At 41.0% G+C, this 18,428-nt stretch overlaps 1 protein-coding gene across 4 annotated transcripts in view; it reads right to left on the bottom strand.

Annotated features, from left to right (window-relative positions):
- The window catches only part of MTHFD1L (methylenetetrahydrofolate dehydrogenase (NADP+ dependent) 1 like), a 243,645-nt gene that overhangs the window by 118,897 nt on the left and 106,320 nt on the right, over positions 1 to 18,428 (bottom strand). For all 4 annotated transcript variants that reach the window (XR_006289653.1, XM_037894986.2, XM_037894985.2 and 1 more), the window contains exon 20: positions 12,358 to 12,469. Coding sequence is in view for 3 of the 4 variants with exons in the window: in XM_037894986.2 (XP_037750914.1) it covers positions 12,358 to 12,469 (112 nt within the window). In the remaining variant the exon portion in view is untranslated. The remainder of the gene's footprint in view (positions 1 to 12,357; positions 12,470 to 18,428) is intronic.

Genomic DNA, 18,428 nt, shown 5'->3' with positions numbered 1-18,428 from the left:
TTAAGTAAACCGACCCAGGGAGGAGGAAAGGATTAGAGAGGGAGAACGATCCTCACCACGGTCCCCAAAATAGCCAAGAACTCATGGAAATGGAGAAATTAGGCAACAGCAACAGAACTACTATACACACACTGCCCTGTAGGCAGAGAATTTGTCAGCAAGCAGGAGCAGAGGGGGCATGGTTAGAGTATGTAGCACTGAGACTTTGATCTGCCTCTGTGAACTGCAGAGAGCGGGGAGCAGCTCAGATGTCCACAACTGTTGGAGACACTGGGCTGCAGAATTAAGGAAAGATGTGCACAGGTGATGTAAACCATGTTTTTAATCACATCTGAAGGACAGTCAAGGACCTGTAAAGGGTGTTCTAACTACAGTGATAACTTACTGCACATACTGTATCACTGTGCCACATTATTAGATTAAGAAATCTACCGCACTCCCCCACAAAGAAGAAATTTTGTTAGCACAGTAGAATGCTGTCAAATACTACATTTTCTCCACTGTGAAAACAGGTAGGATTGAAGAAGTTAGAGATGGAATGCTATAAATCAAGGTAACCAGAAGCTGGGAAAAACCTTAAAAATTAAAATTCTCCGGAGGGCCACTGTATGGAACCTTTTCAGGGACATCAAGCAACAAAAACAAATAAAAATAAGATCCGTTAACTCAACATGCAAAGTTAATACATCACATGTCCTACCGGAGTCAAAAGAAGTTTAGCCAAAGCATTTAGGCTTTATTTCCTTTTTTAGAAAAATATTACTACTAAAACCATACTTCAAAGTATTTTACAATGTAAAAAAATCAACTGGAGATTATTCATTTAGTACATTAATCACATACACACTATTTTTATAAGGTGGTTTGTAAACTTTTGTTACACAGTGTCTGCTTTGAGTGTATATAAAAAGGATGCACTTTTGAAATACAACTGCATATGTACTGAATAGATCACTAAGAAGCTAGCATCACTAGTTTGTTTATTCTAACAAGAATTCGAGTGCAATATAAAGAAAATCAATTATTTAGACAGCTTATAAAACTTTACTGCTGCTACTTCGATTTACACCAGTAAAAATGTCTGCCAAAGTCTTTCCAATTATGCTAAGTGTGTCAGCTAAGAGCAATAACAAAAAACAAAAAAAAACAAAAAAAACCACCTTTTCTGAAGGGGAAAAAACCATAATGGATCACAATAAAGCCTCTCTTCCCCTGCCCAAAGCACCTCTCAAATTACACTGGGAATGACAAAATTGTATTCTATTCATTCTAATGCTGGGGTCATTCAGTACAGAATGAAGGAACCAGTTCAGGACAAACTGCTTGGACGAGCAAGCAATTATCGAAACCGTAGCCCAAAGAGTTCAGGATCAATTTATTTTACCTTTTAAAAAACAAACATTCACTTGACTCTCAACTCCCTGATTTACAACAGACCTCATCCTTAGCTGAAACTCATCCAAGAGTTTCAAGAGATGTGGCAATCTGTTAGGCCACTTACTCTGTCTTTCTATTCCCCCAGTGGACCACAGGTAATACAACTGATACAGAAAAGCAGTGGAAAGTCAGGAAAAGAGAAGGATTTGACTGGTTTAGGACAACAGAGGGTAGTAAGGGGACAGAACTAGTAGAGGAAGGGAATGGTAGACCAACAAAAAAGAAAAGGGAGACCATGAGAACTTTATCAGTGCAGAATGCAGCTGACTGCTTGCTTATGGTTAGATCGTGTAACATTTGCTCACATTAGTGAGCACTTACATAACTAATCTCATAAGGGACTTGCCAACGTGAGCACCAATCTAGCTGTGAGTGAGTGGCCAGCTGCATTCTACATTGCTGAGGTTCTCAAGGTCTTTTCTTTTTGATGTCTCTTTTCTTTTCCTCAATGGGATTACTGCTATAAACATTCATAAGTGTATGCAAGGGTTGCAAAATCTAGTCCTTCAGTAGCATTTCTTAGGCGGAATCTTCCAATTCATTTCTTGAAATAATTCAATTCAAGAAAAATCTTAACTTGTCTTGTATTCTATTGAGACATTTGAGATCCGTTCATATACTCAAGCTAGCCAAAATGAGATTTCAACTTATGTGGGTTGAAGGGAGAGTTTTCTCAGTGAGTCTCTGTTGACTTTGAAACCTACTCTCTCCATTGATCTGAGAAGTCCTGAAATTTGAGAATTCAGACTATGATGTATAGACTATGTGTACACACACATTTACATGAGGTGACGGTTTATGGGGCTTCAAGGATTTTTTCAGGGAGGAAATACTTTGAGCCCTATAGTTAACACTGAGGCAATTTAGGATGTTAACTTATTATTTTATTTTTTATTTATTTATATACATTATTTATTTATTTATATCTATACACATGAAACTACAGATTCTAAAAATATTTTATAAAGCAAGCCATAAAGCTTTAATAACAAACATTTGAGTTCTGCTCAATACCAACCTACTATCATCTGAAGAGAAAAGCTTTGGTATTCAACTTGAGCAAAGAAATATTAAACAAATAATATAACTATGTAGTTTCTAGATTCACTTATCTAAACAATTTTTTAAATTTAAAAACATATAGTTGAACCATCAAGAATTCATTGAATGGGCTTTCTACAATTGCAGTTTGAAGTTCCTCTTCTCCAATTTGGCTTGCCCCACCCCCCAATTAAAATGACTCTTTAGTGACTTATTCCTGGCCAAAGTTCAGAACCAGTGCGCGCTCTCCATCTTTCTTGACTACTGGCCGCCTTTGACGCTGTTAGTTCTCTTCCTGATATCTTGTCCTGATCTTGTTCTCTCAGGATTCTCCTAGTTCTCTAATTGCTCCTTCAGTGTGTCATTCAGATGATCCTCCCACAGAGCTCTGTCCTCGGTCCCCTTATTTTCTCCCTCTATACCTTTATCTCCGTGTATGCTCATCTGCAAACACTAATTTAACTAAACTATCATACTATACGGATGACTCTCAGACCCACCTCTTTGCTCCAGACCTGTCTGACCATCCAAACTAAAATCTTGGCCTCGGTCTCTGGCATCAAATTGTGGATGTCCACTATCAGCTTAATGTCAGTGTGGCTAAAACAGAGCTCAATTTCTCCGCTCCCTTCCTTTCTCAGTCACCAAGACGAAACCAACATCCTCTTCTTCACTCAGTTCCATAACCTGGGGGACACCTTCAACTCAGCCCTCTTTCTAAATCCTCTTATCCAGGCTGTATCTAAATCTTGCAGACTCTTACTGAATAACATCTCTAAGGTATGGCTTTTCAATTCCATCCACACAGTGAAAACTCCAGGCTAGGCGTTCATCTTATGTCTTGGATTACTATAACATCCTATTCTCTGGCCTTCACAAATGCAATCCTGTCCCTCTTCTAGCCAATCAAAACACTGCTGCAAAAGACAGTTTTCTTAGCTTGTCACTTTGACCATGTCAAAGTCAGATATAGCATCTAAGATTTTATATAAATAATAGTGTTTCTTTACTGTAATGGTTAATGTAACTTTAATGGTTACTGTAGGTAGCAAATGATATAGACAGAAGTCTGTTAAAATACTTATGTTTGCAAATATTCTCCTTTACATATTTGAAAAAAAATACTAAAAGAATCTTCGAAGTGCCAGTGAGAAATCATGAGGAAGAGAAAGGTATTTTGTACTCTCCGCACAAATGTTTGACAGCAGATTCAAGATACAGTTTTATTAATTGCCAGTTTTCTAAACTTGAGCGGAAGCACAATTATGAAGAAAAATTACAAATATGGATACAATAAATAAGTACAAAAGGTTCTCTAGAACAAGGAAGCTTATCCTCAAGGAGGTCAGAGCCTCAGTTGGTCTATGGATCTATGCCAGTTTACCCCAGCTGAGGACTGGCCCCCATTATAGACTAGCTTTTGTGGATCAGGCCCAAGTATGGAACTACTCCTAGAACACATGCCTGAGAGAACTGGGGAAAAGGGAAATCTGAAAAACACTGTAACCGAATATAAATAAAGACATTATATTTCCTGAACCACAGCATGTGACATACAAACTAGGCTCACAATTTCTTTCCCTGCCACACCAGCTGTCAGCTTTGTTTAACTATAAATTTAAACTACAAGGAAATGATTTAGAATTGAGTTAAGAAACCAATTCAAGCAAACTTTCATATAAAAGCAAAATGAAGACCAAGGAAGGGACTGTACATTGCTGGCACACAGGATAAAGAGGCATGTGAGAGGCTGCAAAGGTCTAAAACATAATGTGTAAAGATCAGTATTGCAGACCTGCCAGGAAGCATGAAGTTATGGGAATCATTAGTTTGGTTAGGTTTCCTTCTACAGTTAAGCTTATTTTGTCTATAAAGTGCAAGATACACACCAGTGCAGTACAGAAATTGGAAACAAACTGACAAGTGGTTGGGTGTGTCTCTCCAGAGTTGTCTTCATTAGAACAACACTAAATTATAAACTCCTGTTGACAGCAACGACAAGAGGAATGTGTAGATAAATGGTGCACAGAGCCAGGGATGAAGCAGTGAGAAGCTTTGACAATGCAAACAAATGAAGAACTAGATGTGATTGGGGTATCAGAGATATAGATGCAAAAGAAAAGCTCTAAAAAAGAGACATTTTAGAAATAGACATTTAGAAAGCACATAAGGTTACACTATACAGAACAATCCTGCCCTGGGGAAGTGACTTAAAACGCCTACTCTATATGTCTCTATGATTGCCCATATAAGACTTCAGTTCACTTGAATGACTCACATATTAAACTCCCAAGCAGAGATAGTTCGACAAATACAAGACTTCACAATAAAGAGACCTGACTTCAGCTCTGGTTGTACTTTGATCAAAAAGTCAAAGTTAAAATGATACATATGGACTTAACTTTAAATCAACATTTAAAAAAATTCCAGAAGCATAGCACCATGCATTTCCAACTCATCTGTAGAATAAATAACTGGTTATAGAAATGGAAGACAGAATTTACCCTGAACTTCTGAAAAAGCTTCATTTGCAAAACCTTATCTTTGATTTAAAAAATGGAAGTTCCATCAAAATATATTAATCGATTTTAGAGGTAAAATACAGTAAATATCAACTCCTGCGGATGAAGAGTAATAATAAATGGGGTGCTGAGGACACTTTTGTTTATCTTTTTACAACAACAGAAATGACAGAATTTTGTGATATTTGGCAAAGGGGGTAATAAAACAAAATGGATCCAGACTTCTCTAGACTCAAGTTACAGGACAGCACACACCACCTTTAACACTAAGTACACTGTATTATAATATGTGCCTGTTTTATATAAACTATTACAAACTCAAGATAGAGCCTTTTTCATGCAGATTTTTGCAGTTTTTCAACATGACAACTCTTCATATAACTTGATCTGACAAAGAAAAGACAACACGAGCTCATGCACAGAAACGAACACTAAGATAAGGTGGTTTATTGTGCTTGCAGACACAAATACTCTTGGTCGATACAAAAGGATAAAATACTTTCCCCATGAATTGAACAACATTCAGCTCCAAGTAAGGGGAATAAACAGTCTGACTGAGTCTCTAGAACAAGTAGCTATTCACGATAGCGCTCTCTCTACTTTCATTATTTATTTATTTATATGATCGTAGCACCTAGAGGATCCAGCTGAGAGCAAGGCTCCATTGTGCCACTAGGTACTGCAGAAACACACAGCAGGAGACAGCTCCTGCCTTGAAAAGCCAAATTTAATTAGACAAGATAGACAAAGTATTTTTATCCCCGTTTTACAGATACTGAGTGGAAGCACCGAGAGAGTAGGTGATTTACCCAAGGTCACACCAAAAGTATGTGGCAGAACCCGAACCTGAATTCAGTTTTCCTCAGTCATAGTCCTATGCACTAACTACAAGACCATCCTCCTCCTCTCTCTGAGGAGAGAAGTATTGATGCCATGAGTCTGCAACTGAACAATCTCCATGTCACAGATCTGAAGACTCAATGACACAAAGCAGGGGTTTTTAGTGAACATTTCACAATGCAGCTTAGTGTAGCTCCTGGTGGTAGCGCTAATAGACAGGGCCCCAGTGGGGGCTGGGGCAGTTTTTACACCATTTGTTTTAGATCTATTCTGCACAGAGTCAGATAACATGATACTTTAAAAGCTCTCGCTGTTGCTACTGCTATTTACTAGCAACAGTGAGAAATTTCCCCCCAAAATCTCTCCATTATATAAAGCCCCACCTTAGCAAATCACTTAAATACATTTTTAATTTAATTTAAAGTATATGCCTAAGTGCTTTGCTGAACAGAGATGGGTATAAATGTGCATAAAGTTAAGCATGTGCTGAAGTGCTTGCTAAATCGAGGCATAAGAGTCTATTAATTCAGAGTTTACAGGAAAGCCTTCTCTTAGTGGACCAAAGACTGCATTAACTTAAAGCTAAAAAGAGCCCACTTTTATAGAGATTTATTTTCTACATTTCAGGTGCACTCCTGTGGAGTAGCTAAAGAAGAAAATCGAGAATTGACGAAACTATCCTAACTACACTGCCTAACACTCTGGCAGAGGAAGTGGATCCAACAAACAAAAACAAACAAAAGAGAAAAGAATTTTAAACAGACAACTGTATAGCAAATGATATGAAGTGCAAATACAGGCTGTGAATGCCTGAGAGCAACACTAAGCTGAACTGAACGCAGAAATAATAGTCAGCAACAAAGGTAGTTCTTTCACCTTCTACATCTTGCATACAGATTCAAATATGTTTGCCACATCCTCCTTCCATTGTGATAATATGAATCAGACCTGCCATGTGGAAAGGTTACTGGATATAGCAATAGAAGTCACTAAAATGAACACATTAAAAATGTTAAACCCTTAAAAAGCTTTTGATTTATTTGAAGAAAGCACGTAACAGTGAACAGGGCTTATATCTGCTATACAGCTTAATGCAATATAGATTCCATTATCAGAGAATAACTAATGTATCAAGAGTACAAAGTGTTCCCACCTAGTATGGGCTTTCAAACTATCACGTGGGAACGAACAGATCCTGTCCAGATGTACATCAGCAAAACTAGTGATAAAGAAAAATCCATCTCTTACAATATCAGTGCACTTTAAATGGATTACCACCATTGCATTGAACATTTTTAAATGCATACAGTCTACTTGGAAAATCTCATTTTCCATAATGACTACAACTCTACATTTTCATTAATAATTCACCATTTTCTTAATTATTGCTATTCATTTGACAGCCACAAGACATCAGGTCAGAGGTCCTACTCAAACATTGAGTAGAACGTTGTTCTTGCAAACAAAAATTAAATTCAAATACCCACAAATCACTGCCCAATGATACAAAGGCCTGAAATGACTCCAGATATTACAACCATTCTTAAAACTTTGATTTTCAATGTTTTGAAAATTAAAAAAAATTAAAAAGAACTTTATCCAAAATGATTTTATGCAACTAATTTTGCTGCTGTTCAGGAAAAAAACAAACAAACAAAAATACATCCTCGTTTCATGAGTCTTTGTTTCCAAGGACAGTAGTATTAGGAGAGATTAAAAAATGACCTGTGCAAGATGAATATCCTGTGATAAGTGAATGGTAAATCCATAGTATATATAAAAAAAAAAGATATAAAATTCAAGTTAATGAAATACAGACAAATCAAGCAATTTCTACCTGTTGTAAGGATCCATGGACTAGAACCTGGGTCTGCAAACATTCCCACAGTAACACTGGGAGGCCATGCAGACCCACAACCAGGGAGCACTTTGAAAAGTAGGCACTACAAGAAGTACAACCCAAAGGACTCAGAGTGACATTATCCTGCAGCCCTCTGATTGGCCAAGCACCTTATTTAACCCAGGAGGGTGTCCTAGGAAATTATCTGGGCAACCACACAGACTTTGGGTCTTCTGATCTCCAGTCTCAGATCCCAGCCTGAATCTGACTAACTCTAGCCTGACTCTTGCTTACCAAACCTGGGTCTAGTGCAGAGGTTCTCAAATTGTGGGTCAGGACCCCAAAATGGGTCAGGGTCTCCAAGGCTGGTGTTGACCCTGGGCCCCAGCAAGTCTGAAATCCAAGCCCCACTGCACAGGGCTAAGGTTACATGCCCCCCAACGAGGGCAGAAGCCCTTGGGCTTCAGCTTTGACCCCCTCCCTCGCCCGAGGTGTCGGGGCTTGGTCTTAGGTCCCCCCCCTTCTTGGGTCATGTAGTCATTTTTGTTGTCAGAAGGGGATCATGATGCAATGAAGTTTGAGAACTGTTGCTCTAGTGGATTTCTCTGGAAAAAGGCTAATGTAGTGCCCATCTTTAAAAAAGGGAAGAAGGAGGATCCTGGGAACTACAGGCCAGTCAGCCTCACCTCAGTCCCTGGAAAAATCATGGAGCAGGTCCTCAAGGAATCAATTCTGAAGCACTTAGAGGAGAGGAAAGTGATCAGGAACAGGCAGCATGGATTCACCAAGGGCAAGTCATGTCTGACTAATCTAATTGCCTTCTATGACGAGATAACTGGTTCTGTGGATGAAGGGAAAGCGGTGGACGTGTTGTTCCTTGACTTTAGCAAAGCTTTTGACATGGTCTCCCACAGTATTCTTGCCAGCAAGTTAAAGAAGTATGGGCTGGATGAATGCACTATAAGGTGGATAGAAAGCTGGCTAGATTGTCGGGCTCAACGGGTAGTGATCAATGGCTCCATGTCTAGTTGGCAGCTGGTATCAAGTGGAGTGCCCCAAGGGTCGGTCCTGGGGCCAGTTTTGTTCAATATCTTCATAAATGATCTGGAGGATGGTGTGGATTGCACCCTCAGCAAGTTTGCAGATGACACTAAACTGGGAGGAGAGGTAGATACGCCGGAGGGTAGGGATAGGATACAGAGGCACCTAGACAAATTGGAGGATTGGGCCAAAAGAAATCTGATGAGGTTCAACAAGGACAAGTGCAGAGTCCTGCACTTAGGACGCAAGAATCCCATGCACCGCTGCAGACTAGGGACCGAATGGCTAGGAAGCAGTTCTGCAGAAAAGGACCTAGGGGTTACAGGGGACGAGAAGCTGGATATGAGTCAACAGAGTGCCCTTGTTGCCAAGAAGGCCAATGGCATTTTGGGCTGTATAAGTAGGGGCATTGCCAGCAGATCGAGGGACGTGATTGTTCCCCTCTATTCGACACTGGTGAGGCCTCATCTGGAGTACTGTGTCCAGTTTTGGGCCCCACACTACACGAAGGATGTGGAAAAATCGGAAAGAGTCCAGCGGAGGGCAACAAAAATGATTAGGGGACTGGAACACATGACTTATGAGGAGCGGCTGAGGGAACTGGGGATGTTTAGTCTACGGAAGAGAAGAATGAGGGGGGATTTGATAGCTGCTTTCAACTACCTGAAAGGGGGTTCCAAAGAGGATGGCTCTAGACTGTTCTCAGTGGTAGCAGATGACAGAACAAGGAGTAATGGTCTCAAGTTGCAGTGGGGAGATTTAGGTTGGATATTAGGAAAAACTTTTTCACTAGGAGGGTGGTGAAACACTGGAATGCGCTACCTAGGGAGGTGGTGGAATCTCCTTCCTCAGAAGTTTTTAAGGTCAGGCTTGACAAAGCCCTGGCTGGGATGATTTAATTGGGGATTGGTCCTGCTTTGAGCAGGGGGTTGGACTAGATGACCTCCTGAGGTACCTTCCAACCCTGATATTCTATGATTCTCCGATTCTCTAACTCCTGCTCACCGTCTACAGTACCTCATGTGCAGATTCCAGCCGAGCTGTGACTGCTGGGCCAGACCACCTGTGCCCTGGTCCCTTACATTTGTTTGGTTTTAAATCTCCTCTGGTACTTAAATTGTAGAGAAAAGGTATAATGAACAGATACTTTACACAGTTAATGTATCTTCTGTTATATCCAATGTTGATTTTCATGGGGTTTAATTCATCACAGTTATTATGACTATTCAAGTTCAATATGTTTTTAAAAGTTTTCCTCTATACATATGTTTGCATTATTTTTATAAGGCTCATTATCATCATCTTATGCAAGACTACCTTCTTTTTCTCTACCTGGGTGAATTTTGTTTGGTTTACAGCACAGTGAATGACAAACCATCTGTAACTGTCTCAGATCCCCACATACCCGACCAATTATTTTGATTTGGTAGGGTAAGTTGATAAATTCAATATTCAACTTCTTTTGAGAGAGGAATTTGTCCTCTGTGTGCAGTTTATACCAATGTCTGGGTATAAAACATGCATATATATGACTCTCTCCAGCATTAAGATCAGAAATGGAAGAAACTTTTCCTAAAGATAATACCCCCAAAGAGTTCACTGCCAGTTTTGTACTCTATCCTGTATAAAGTCTCCCTAATAGCAAGCTACTACTTATGGAGGATTTTAATGTTAACATGTTAGATGAATAACTTGATTCAATTCTGGCAAAGTCCACATCCACACAGTTATAAAAAGTCATAATGTCAAAGCCAATCCATCAGTGGATAAAAGGACTCTCTTCCACTGCTACCTGTGAATCCAAGGGCAGACAAGGTTTCAGAGAATCCCTAGATGGGAACTTCCTTGACAGAGGATGAGCACAACTCCTCAAAGGGTACAGACACATACCACTGACATTTATCCGTACACTTGAGATCTGTTAGCCATGGTGTTACGTGGTGACAAAATAGGTTAGATAGTAAGTCATTCAGTTTCCCAACGTAGTCATAGTAAAAATAAACTGCATCTAAGATTGCTAGGGATTCCAAGATGTGAAAAGTTAGAAAAGCAGGGCAGTTTGTTTTCAGTCATCACAAGCATATTTGTAAAAATAACTAAATTGTAAGAAATTCAGTGTTACCTTTGATATCTACAGTGAGGATTAAAAAAAAAAAATCTTCCCTTAAAATACAAGATGTTTATATTTTAGAACTCAGCAGGACCAGAGAAATAGGCAGCAGTAACTGAAATGTTTTCACAAAATAAAAGCCTCACCTCTCTGTATGTGCATGCTAAAAGGACAAGGCATGTGAACTTGTTTTAGGAATGTTTAATCTACTGCTGACCTTGACATCCAGAAATACAAACTCTTACTTACCAAGCTTGCACTGCATAGCCCACCCTTCTTTTGTAGGGTTATACATTGTTCATGAAAACAGACCAAATGAACATGTTTATCGTAATGCCATCTTATGAAAACGCTGAATGGAAAAGGACAAAGTGGTTCTAAAAAGAAAATGTCTAATATTGATTAGAATATGTTTGGAATGAAGTAAAAATATAGCTGTGTCTGTTTAACAACTTACCATTACATAGCACCTTATTTTACAAAAACATCTTTACGTTTGCTTAACCAGAATCATCAATCTATATCTGCATAACTCTGGGAATGTAAAAAGAATCTTTACTTTTAATTTTGAGATTATTAATAAACAAGACTATTGAAAAACTAATTTACGTTTCATTATGTAAGGTCTGCATTTATTTTGCCCTTTACTCAGTTTAAATAGTTAGAAAGAGACTTTCTGGTTCTCCTGCTCTCCAACTGTGCTGTTTTTGTTTGGATTCACAACACAGTGGAGGAGTATTTAAATAGCAATTATACTATTAAAAAGTTACTTGAAATCGTTCCATCAGATTCCATGTTTGACTTTCATATAAAATTTAGTCCGTTTACATGTAAACAATTTTCTATTTCTAAATGTCAGCAGTACAATCTCAACCTGGAATCTAAAACTCAAGCTGAATTCTTTCTGATTCTGATATCTCCACTACTAAAATTTTTTGTAATTTAACTAATCATTCTGCTGAGAGATTTGAGCTATAATAGGATCCAGTCCTCTCCCACATCTATATTGGTCCTGAACTGCTAATAAGTAGTAAAAATGTATTTTAGGCCCTGGTCCTGCAATAAGAACTGTGCAGGTGGAAATCCACAGAACCTCTTTGGTGTTAATAGGGCTCTGTCCATTCATGTGACTCTCAGTGCAGGCTAGGGATGTAGTTAGTAATGTGAACAGATCAGAGACAGAGTAAGAAGCTGCCATTTTTACACTATGACTTTTGAAGACATATTAAACAATATTCTCAACTTCAGTCTGGAACACACTAGCAACATAGTTCGTCAGTACAATTTTATCCTTCAATATTAACTTATGGATTGCGGCAGCTATGCAGCTATTGTTTGGCGCCTTGTTGTACAGTCAGAGTTTAAGGCCAGAAGGAACCATCCGATCATCTAGTCTATCACAAGCCACCACCACCACCCAGCACCCTCACACTAAACCCAACAACTGACAGGAACTGGTCATGAGAGAGTAATAATAATAATAAAATGGAAAAAAACAAACAAAAAAAAACCCGAAAAAACCTTACCCACAAATCCTCCTTCTCCAACCAGCTTCAGGGCAATCTTGTCTGCCAAAACTGAAGAGTTCCCATGTGCAATATTAGCAAAGGGTCCAGCATGCACAAATACTGGAGTTCCCTGAAAGATACAAAGAGAGAATTTATATTCCAGGTAATACAACAGTCAGAGAACGGAACTGGCTCCACAGATGTATACTTTTTTGATGTACACAGTTTTGAAAAATTGCCTGGGGGCACAGGGACTGGAAGCCATATGATAGCAAGAGATAACACTCACATTGTTAACAGATAATTTTTGGGGGGTTTAGTGAAATCTCAGGGGCATATAGTGCCATTCATGTGAAAGTCTAGATGCTAAGAAGCAACAAACGATCGCCTTTTTTTTTAGGATCTTCATTCATAACAGAACACTAACTGACAGCAGTTAAAACAGCAGAACTACACACACAACATATTATATTATTACTGTAGTGCTTAGGAGCCCACAGTACTGTACAAAACACAGAATAAAAGATGGTCCCAGACCCAATCTAAGGCCTGGTCTACGCTAAAAAGTTAGGTCGAAGGAAGCTGCCTTAAGTCGACCTGTTAAAGTAGGTGTCTACACTACTGGGTCTGTTATGCCGACCTAAGTCGCCTCTAATGTCGTCTTCTGTACTCCATCTCTGCAAGAGGCGTAGTGCTTAATTCGATTTTCATGGGTCGACTGTGAGGTAGTGCAGATGCAGCATTGTCTAATTTGACTTAATTGGCCTCCAGGTGGTGTCTGTGACCACTCTGGAGATCATTCTCAACTCTGCTGCACTGCAGCCAGGTACACAGGAAACAGCCCCTCCCCTGCTAAAGCCCCAGGAATGTTTGATTTCCCATTTCCTATTTGATCAGCATTGGGAGCATGCCAGCTTGAGCACAGTTGGTCACAGAGACTACATGCTCCAAACACGCTCCAGCCTGTTCTGCACAGGAGGTGGTGGATCTCATCGCTGTGTGGGGAGAAGAGTCTGTGCAGGCAGAGCTCCGATCCAGAAGAAGAAACGCTGACATCTATGCAAAGATCGCTCGTGGAATGGGGGAGAAGGGCGACAAGCGGGATGCACAACAGTGCTGTGTGAAAATAAAAACTTCGCCAAGCATAACAGAAGACAAGAGATGCAAACAGTCGTTCTCGTGCTGAACCCCACACATGCCGGTTCTACAACGAGCTGCATGCTATTCTCAGGGGTGACCCTACCAGCACCCCCAGAAGCAACGTGGACACCTCACAGGTGTGTGAATCTAGGGACAACAAGGAAGATTATATGGTGGATGAGGAAGAGGAGGATAATGGGAGACAGGCGAGCGGTGGATCCATTCTCCCCATGAGCCAGGAAATATTTTTAACCCTGGAGCCCTGTGGGTTGCAGGACATCACTGTGGCCGACTGTGATGCCAGGAAAGGCACCTCTGGAGAGTATACAGTTACAATCAAAGTTCAGTTAAACTTTAGTGGGCACACACATTCGGTGGTATTGCATGTTTACTGTTAAGAAGCAGCAAGGTGCTCTGGTTCTCTGCTTAAAAGAGGCCGTTCCAGCTACGCAGACGGTGGCCCCTGGAAAAGACTGTTTATGTGGACTGCGATAGCCTGGGAATCCTCCATGGATATCTCTAGGAAACTTTCATGGAGGTACTCTGCAATCCTTTGCAGAAGGTTTCTGGGCAGGGCAATCTTATTTCTTCCACCATGATAGGACAATTTCCCACGCAACTCCTGAATTAATTCTGCTGGCATCATTGCGGTACACAGCACAGCAGCATAAGGACCAGGTCTACACCCAGACGCTTGCAGCATCTCCTTCCTTTCCGCCTCTGTTACCCTCAGGAGTCTGATATAACATAGGGTCGCCGAGGGGAAATGGGGGAAGTTCTCATTAAAAGTGCTCTTACAAGAGAAAAAAAGGGCACGTAGACCCCCCACATTCCAAATGGCCAAACCATGGGGTCACTAATGTGCTTTACTGTGCTCAACATGGGTTGGCAAATAGTATAAAGTGGCTGAGAGGGGACTGGGGCCCCACATGAGAGATTCTGCAATTTGGGAGTGAAAACATTCCCCTCCCTCCCTTCCCCTCCCCGTTTGTAAACAGCTTCCCACGGTGCTATGGGGAAGGGCCATTGTTCGACTAGCTACCTCCGCTCCCAACATGAGCCTGCCATAAACTTCATGGAAAGTGCGGTCCTACCCCCAGGGGGTCCTACTTACCATGGCTGGAGCAGCAAAATGGCACAGTGAATGGTTACGGATTCTGATTATGTTATGGCTTGCATCTAGTGTAATAAGAGTTTTGGTTTCTCAAATGAAAATGGCCTTGCTATGGCAACATTTTGTTCATGTACAATGGTTCCTTTATTTTTTTCCCCATGACTGACAGCTGGAAATGTATCCTTCGATGTGTCATCAACACCTGAAAACAGACTTTTGCTGATTAGAAGGAGAAAGAGAATGTGGGAGGACATGTTCACTGAGACAATGAACGCCTTCGGGGCAGCTGACACAGAGCTGAGAGCGTGGAGGACTTCACTGTCCGAGAAGTTAGACATGGAGAGCAGGAAAGCTTCCAGTGAGTGAGAGAGTGCGACGCAGGATGAGATGCTTCAGATTATGAGGGACTAAGCAGATATGTTGAGGTGTCTGGTTGAACTGCAGGAACAGAAGCAGGAAGGTAGAGTCCCATTGCAGACCCTGGTGGACAGCCAGCCAGCATCACCTGGTGCAGAATCACCCTCCCCCAAGCGTTTCATGAGGCATGAGCAAAAAGTCCGTTATCCCTTTCAGTTAACTCGAGGGGGAGGGTACAAGGAACAGAAGGTGCCCATTCACAGACCTTTGATGGTCTGGAATGCGGTGTTATGTTACACAGCTGAAAATGTTTCTCCTGTTCCAACTTTACAAGCCCTTTTCCCCAAGGTTACCTTTTCTTTCTGCTCTCCTTCTTTACTTATATTTGTTAAATAAAGTAAATGGATTCAAGAAATAAATGTTCTTTATTGAGTAGAAGCAGTGGGTTTGGGCGGGGGGTTGGCTTTACAGGGACATGACACAAGCCAGGTGAAGGTTTGGGAAAGCACAATGCAGACAAGCAGCTCACATTACTGCAACTCATTATGGAAACAGCTTTTCAAAGCCTCGCGGATATGCAGCGCCCCTTGCTGTGCTCTTCTTATTGCCCTGGTGTCTGGCTGCTCAAAAACAGCTGCCACGCAATCTGTCTCAACTGCCCACCCCTGCAGAAAATTTTTCCCCCTTTTTTCCCCACAGATATTATGGAGCACGCAACAGGCAGCTATAATCATGGGGATGTTCTCCTCACTAAGGTCCAACCTTGTTAGTAAACTTCTCCAGTGCCCTTTTAAATGACCAAAGGCACATTCAACCACCATTCTGCACTTGCTGAGCCTATAGTTGAACTGTTCCTTACTGCTGTCCGGACACCCGGTGCATGGCTTCATGAGCCCTGGGAGCAAGGGGTAGTCTGGGTCCCGCAGGATAACTATAGGTATCTCAATGTCGTCATTGTTCATTTTGTGGTCTGGAACGAAAGTCCCAGATGGCAGCTTTTTGAACAGACCTGAGTTCCTAAAAATGCGCACGTCATGAATCTTTCCTGACTAGCCTACACTGATGACAGTGAAACACCCTCTGTGATCCATCAGCACTTGCAACACCATTGGAAAGTATCCCTTTTGGTTTATATACTCTTTGGCAAGATGGTCTGGTGCCAAGATGGGGATATGCATGCCATCTACTGCCCCACCGCAATTAGGGAACCCCATTGCAGCAAAACCATCCACTATCTCCTGCATATTTCTCAGACTCACTACCCTTCGTAGCAGAAGTCTGTTAATGGCCCTGCACATATGGAGCATAGCAGCTCCCACGGTTGATTTACCTACTCCGAATTGATTCCCCACTGACTGGTAACTGTCTGGCATTGCAAGTTTCCAAACAGCAATCGCCACTCGCTTCTTCACTGTAGGAGCAGCTCTCATTTTTGTGTTGCTGAACTGCAGGGCAGGGGAAAGCTCTGCACAAAGTTCCTGGAAGGTGGCCTTCCGCATTCAAAAGTTCTGCCGCCCCTGCTCGTCATCCCATACCTGCAAAACGATGCGGTCCCCCAGTCACTGCTTGTTTCATGGGACCAGAAACGGTACTCAACAGAGTGCAGCTGCTCTGTGACTGCCAGCAGCAACTGTGAATTGTTTTTTTTTTCAATAGCTTACAGCAGGGCTGCTTGCAGGACATCGTTATGTTCTGTGTGGCGGGCCCCACTTCGGGTCTGGAAATACTGAAGGAGAAGGTGCGAGGTGTTTGAGACGCTCACAGCGAGAGTGCACAACTGAGCAGGCGCCATGCTTCTGGGGTTATGGTGTACGCATGGCGATTTTAAGGCGCGAAAATCACTGGGTTGTTTGCTGTTGATATGAGGGAGGGAGCACAGTGCATCATGGTATGCCGACGCAATGTTCCCATTCTCCCCTACGACAGTGTTTTGGTCCCATGAGGCATTGCACAAACTTCCCAAGACATACTACGGCAAGTTGCACTTTGGGACAGCTACCCAAGATGCACTGCTTTGTGTGACGATGCAGGACTGCTAGTGAGGACGCACTCCACGAGACAACGAGCATGGCGTGGCCACGCACAATCGACTTAATTTGGAGGCTCAAGGTCGAATTAGATAAAGTTGACTTAATTTTGCAGTGTAGACAAGCCCTCAGTATAAGATAAGAGAACAGATGTATACAGATCCTGAGGGAGTACAGGGAACCAATGAGAGAATATTGGTCAGTATAATAGGATGTGGTCTCCACACACCAGCAGTCTAACCATTGTCAAGATTTTTGTAAGCATCACAGAAAAGGAGCATCCACAAAATAGGATTAGAATTAAACAAAGCATATTATCTAACTGATACCGACAAAAATCTTTTGCATGAATCAGAATATGTGAGACAACTCATTGCCTGGGAATATTTTTAATTTTATGTGTATTGAACTCTTTGAATAGACATGGACTTTAGCACCAATGCTGTAAAGTGAAATACTGTTTTGTATTATGACAGATTTCAGAGTAACAGCCATGTTAGTCTGTATCCGCAAAAAACAGGAGTATTTGTGGCACCTGATAATAGCTCATCTTAATTAATTAGCCTCTTACTCCACCTTTTCATGTTCTCTGTATCTATGTATGTATGTGTGTATATATATATCGTCTTACTATACGTTCCATTCTATGCATCCGATGAAGTGGGCTGTAGCCCACGAAAGCTTATGCTCTAATAAATTTGTTAGTCTCTAAGGTGCCACAAGTACTCCTGTTTTGTATTAAATACTTTAATGCTTTACTGGAGACAGGAGATTATCTAGATAATAAAGCTAGTTGCTTCTTTTTTAAATTTTCACTAAAATGTATTTAAAATAATTTATTTGGTATAGGTGAGAATTAACCTCAAATGTCTATATTCTGCAAAGAATATCATCGTAATTGAGTTCAGGTAGTGAAGTAATGAAGTTATTAAAATCTCCTGTACATTATTTAAAATGCTTCAGACCTGATAAGAGAAAATAGTTCAGAGAATTAACAAAACCAGATTACTCTTAACGAGGGCGGTCAATTAATCGCAGTTAACTCACACAATTAACTCAAAAAAATGAATGGCGATTAATCAGTTTAACTGCACTGTTAAACAATACTGTAGCGCAATCTCTTTATCATGAAAGTTGAACTTACAAATGTAAAATTACGTATAAAAAATAATTGCATTCAAAAATAAAACAATGTAAAATTTTAGAATTGACAAGTCCACTGAGTCCTACTTCTTGTTCAGCCAATCACTCAAACAAACAAGTTTGTTTACATTTGCAGGAGATAATGCTGACCAGTTCTTGTTTACAGTGTCACTTGAAAGTGAGAACAGGCATTCACATAGTACCGCTGTAGCTGGCCTCCTTCCTATCATCTTAACCAGGGGTCTCAAACTCAAATGACCACGAGGGCCACATGAGGACAAATACATTGGCCCGAGGGCCGCATCACT

Source organism: Chelonia mydas, chromosome 3 (genome assembly GCF_015237465.2).
Source record: "Chelonia mydas isolate rCheMyd1 chromosome 3, rCheMyd1.pri.v2, whole genome shotgun sequence".
NCBI classification, from domain to species: Eukaryota; Metazoa; Chordata; order Testudines; family Cheloniidae; genus Chelonia; species Chelonia mydas.
Note: the sequence above shows the minus strand (reverse complement) of the source record. Positions and strands in the feature narration are given on the sequence as shown.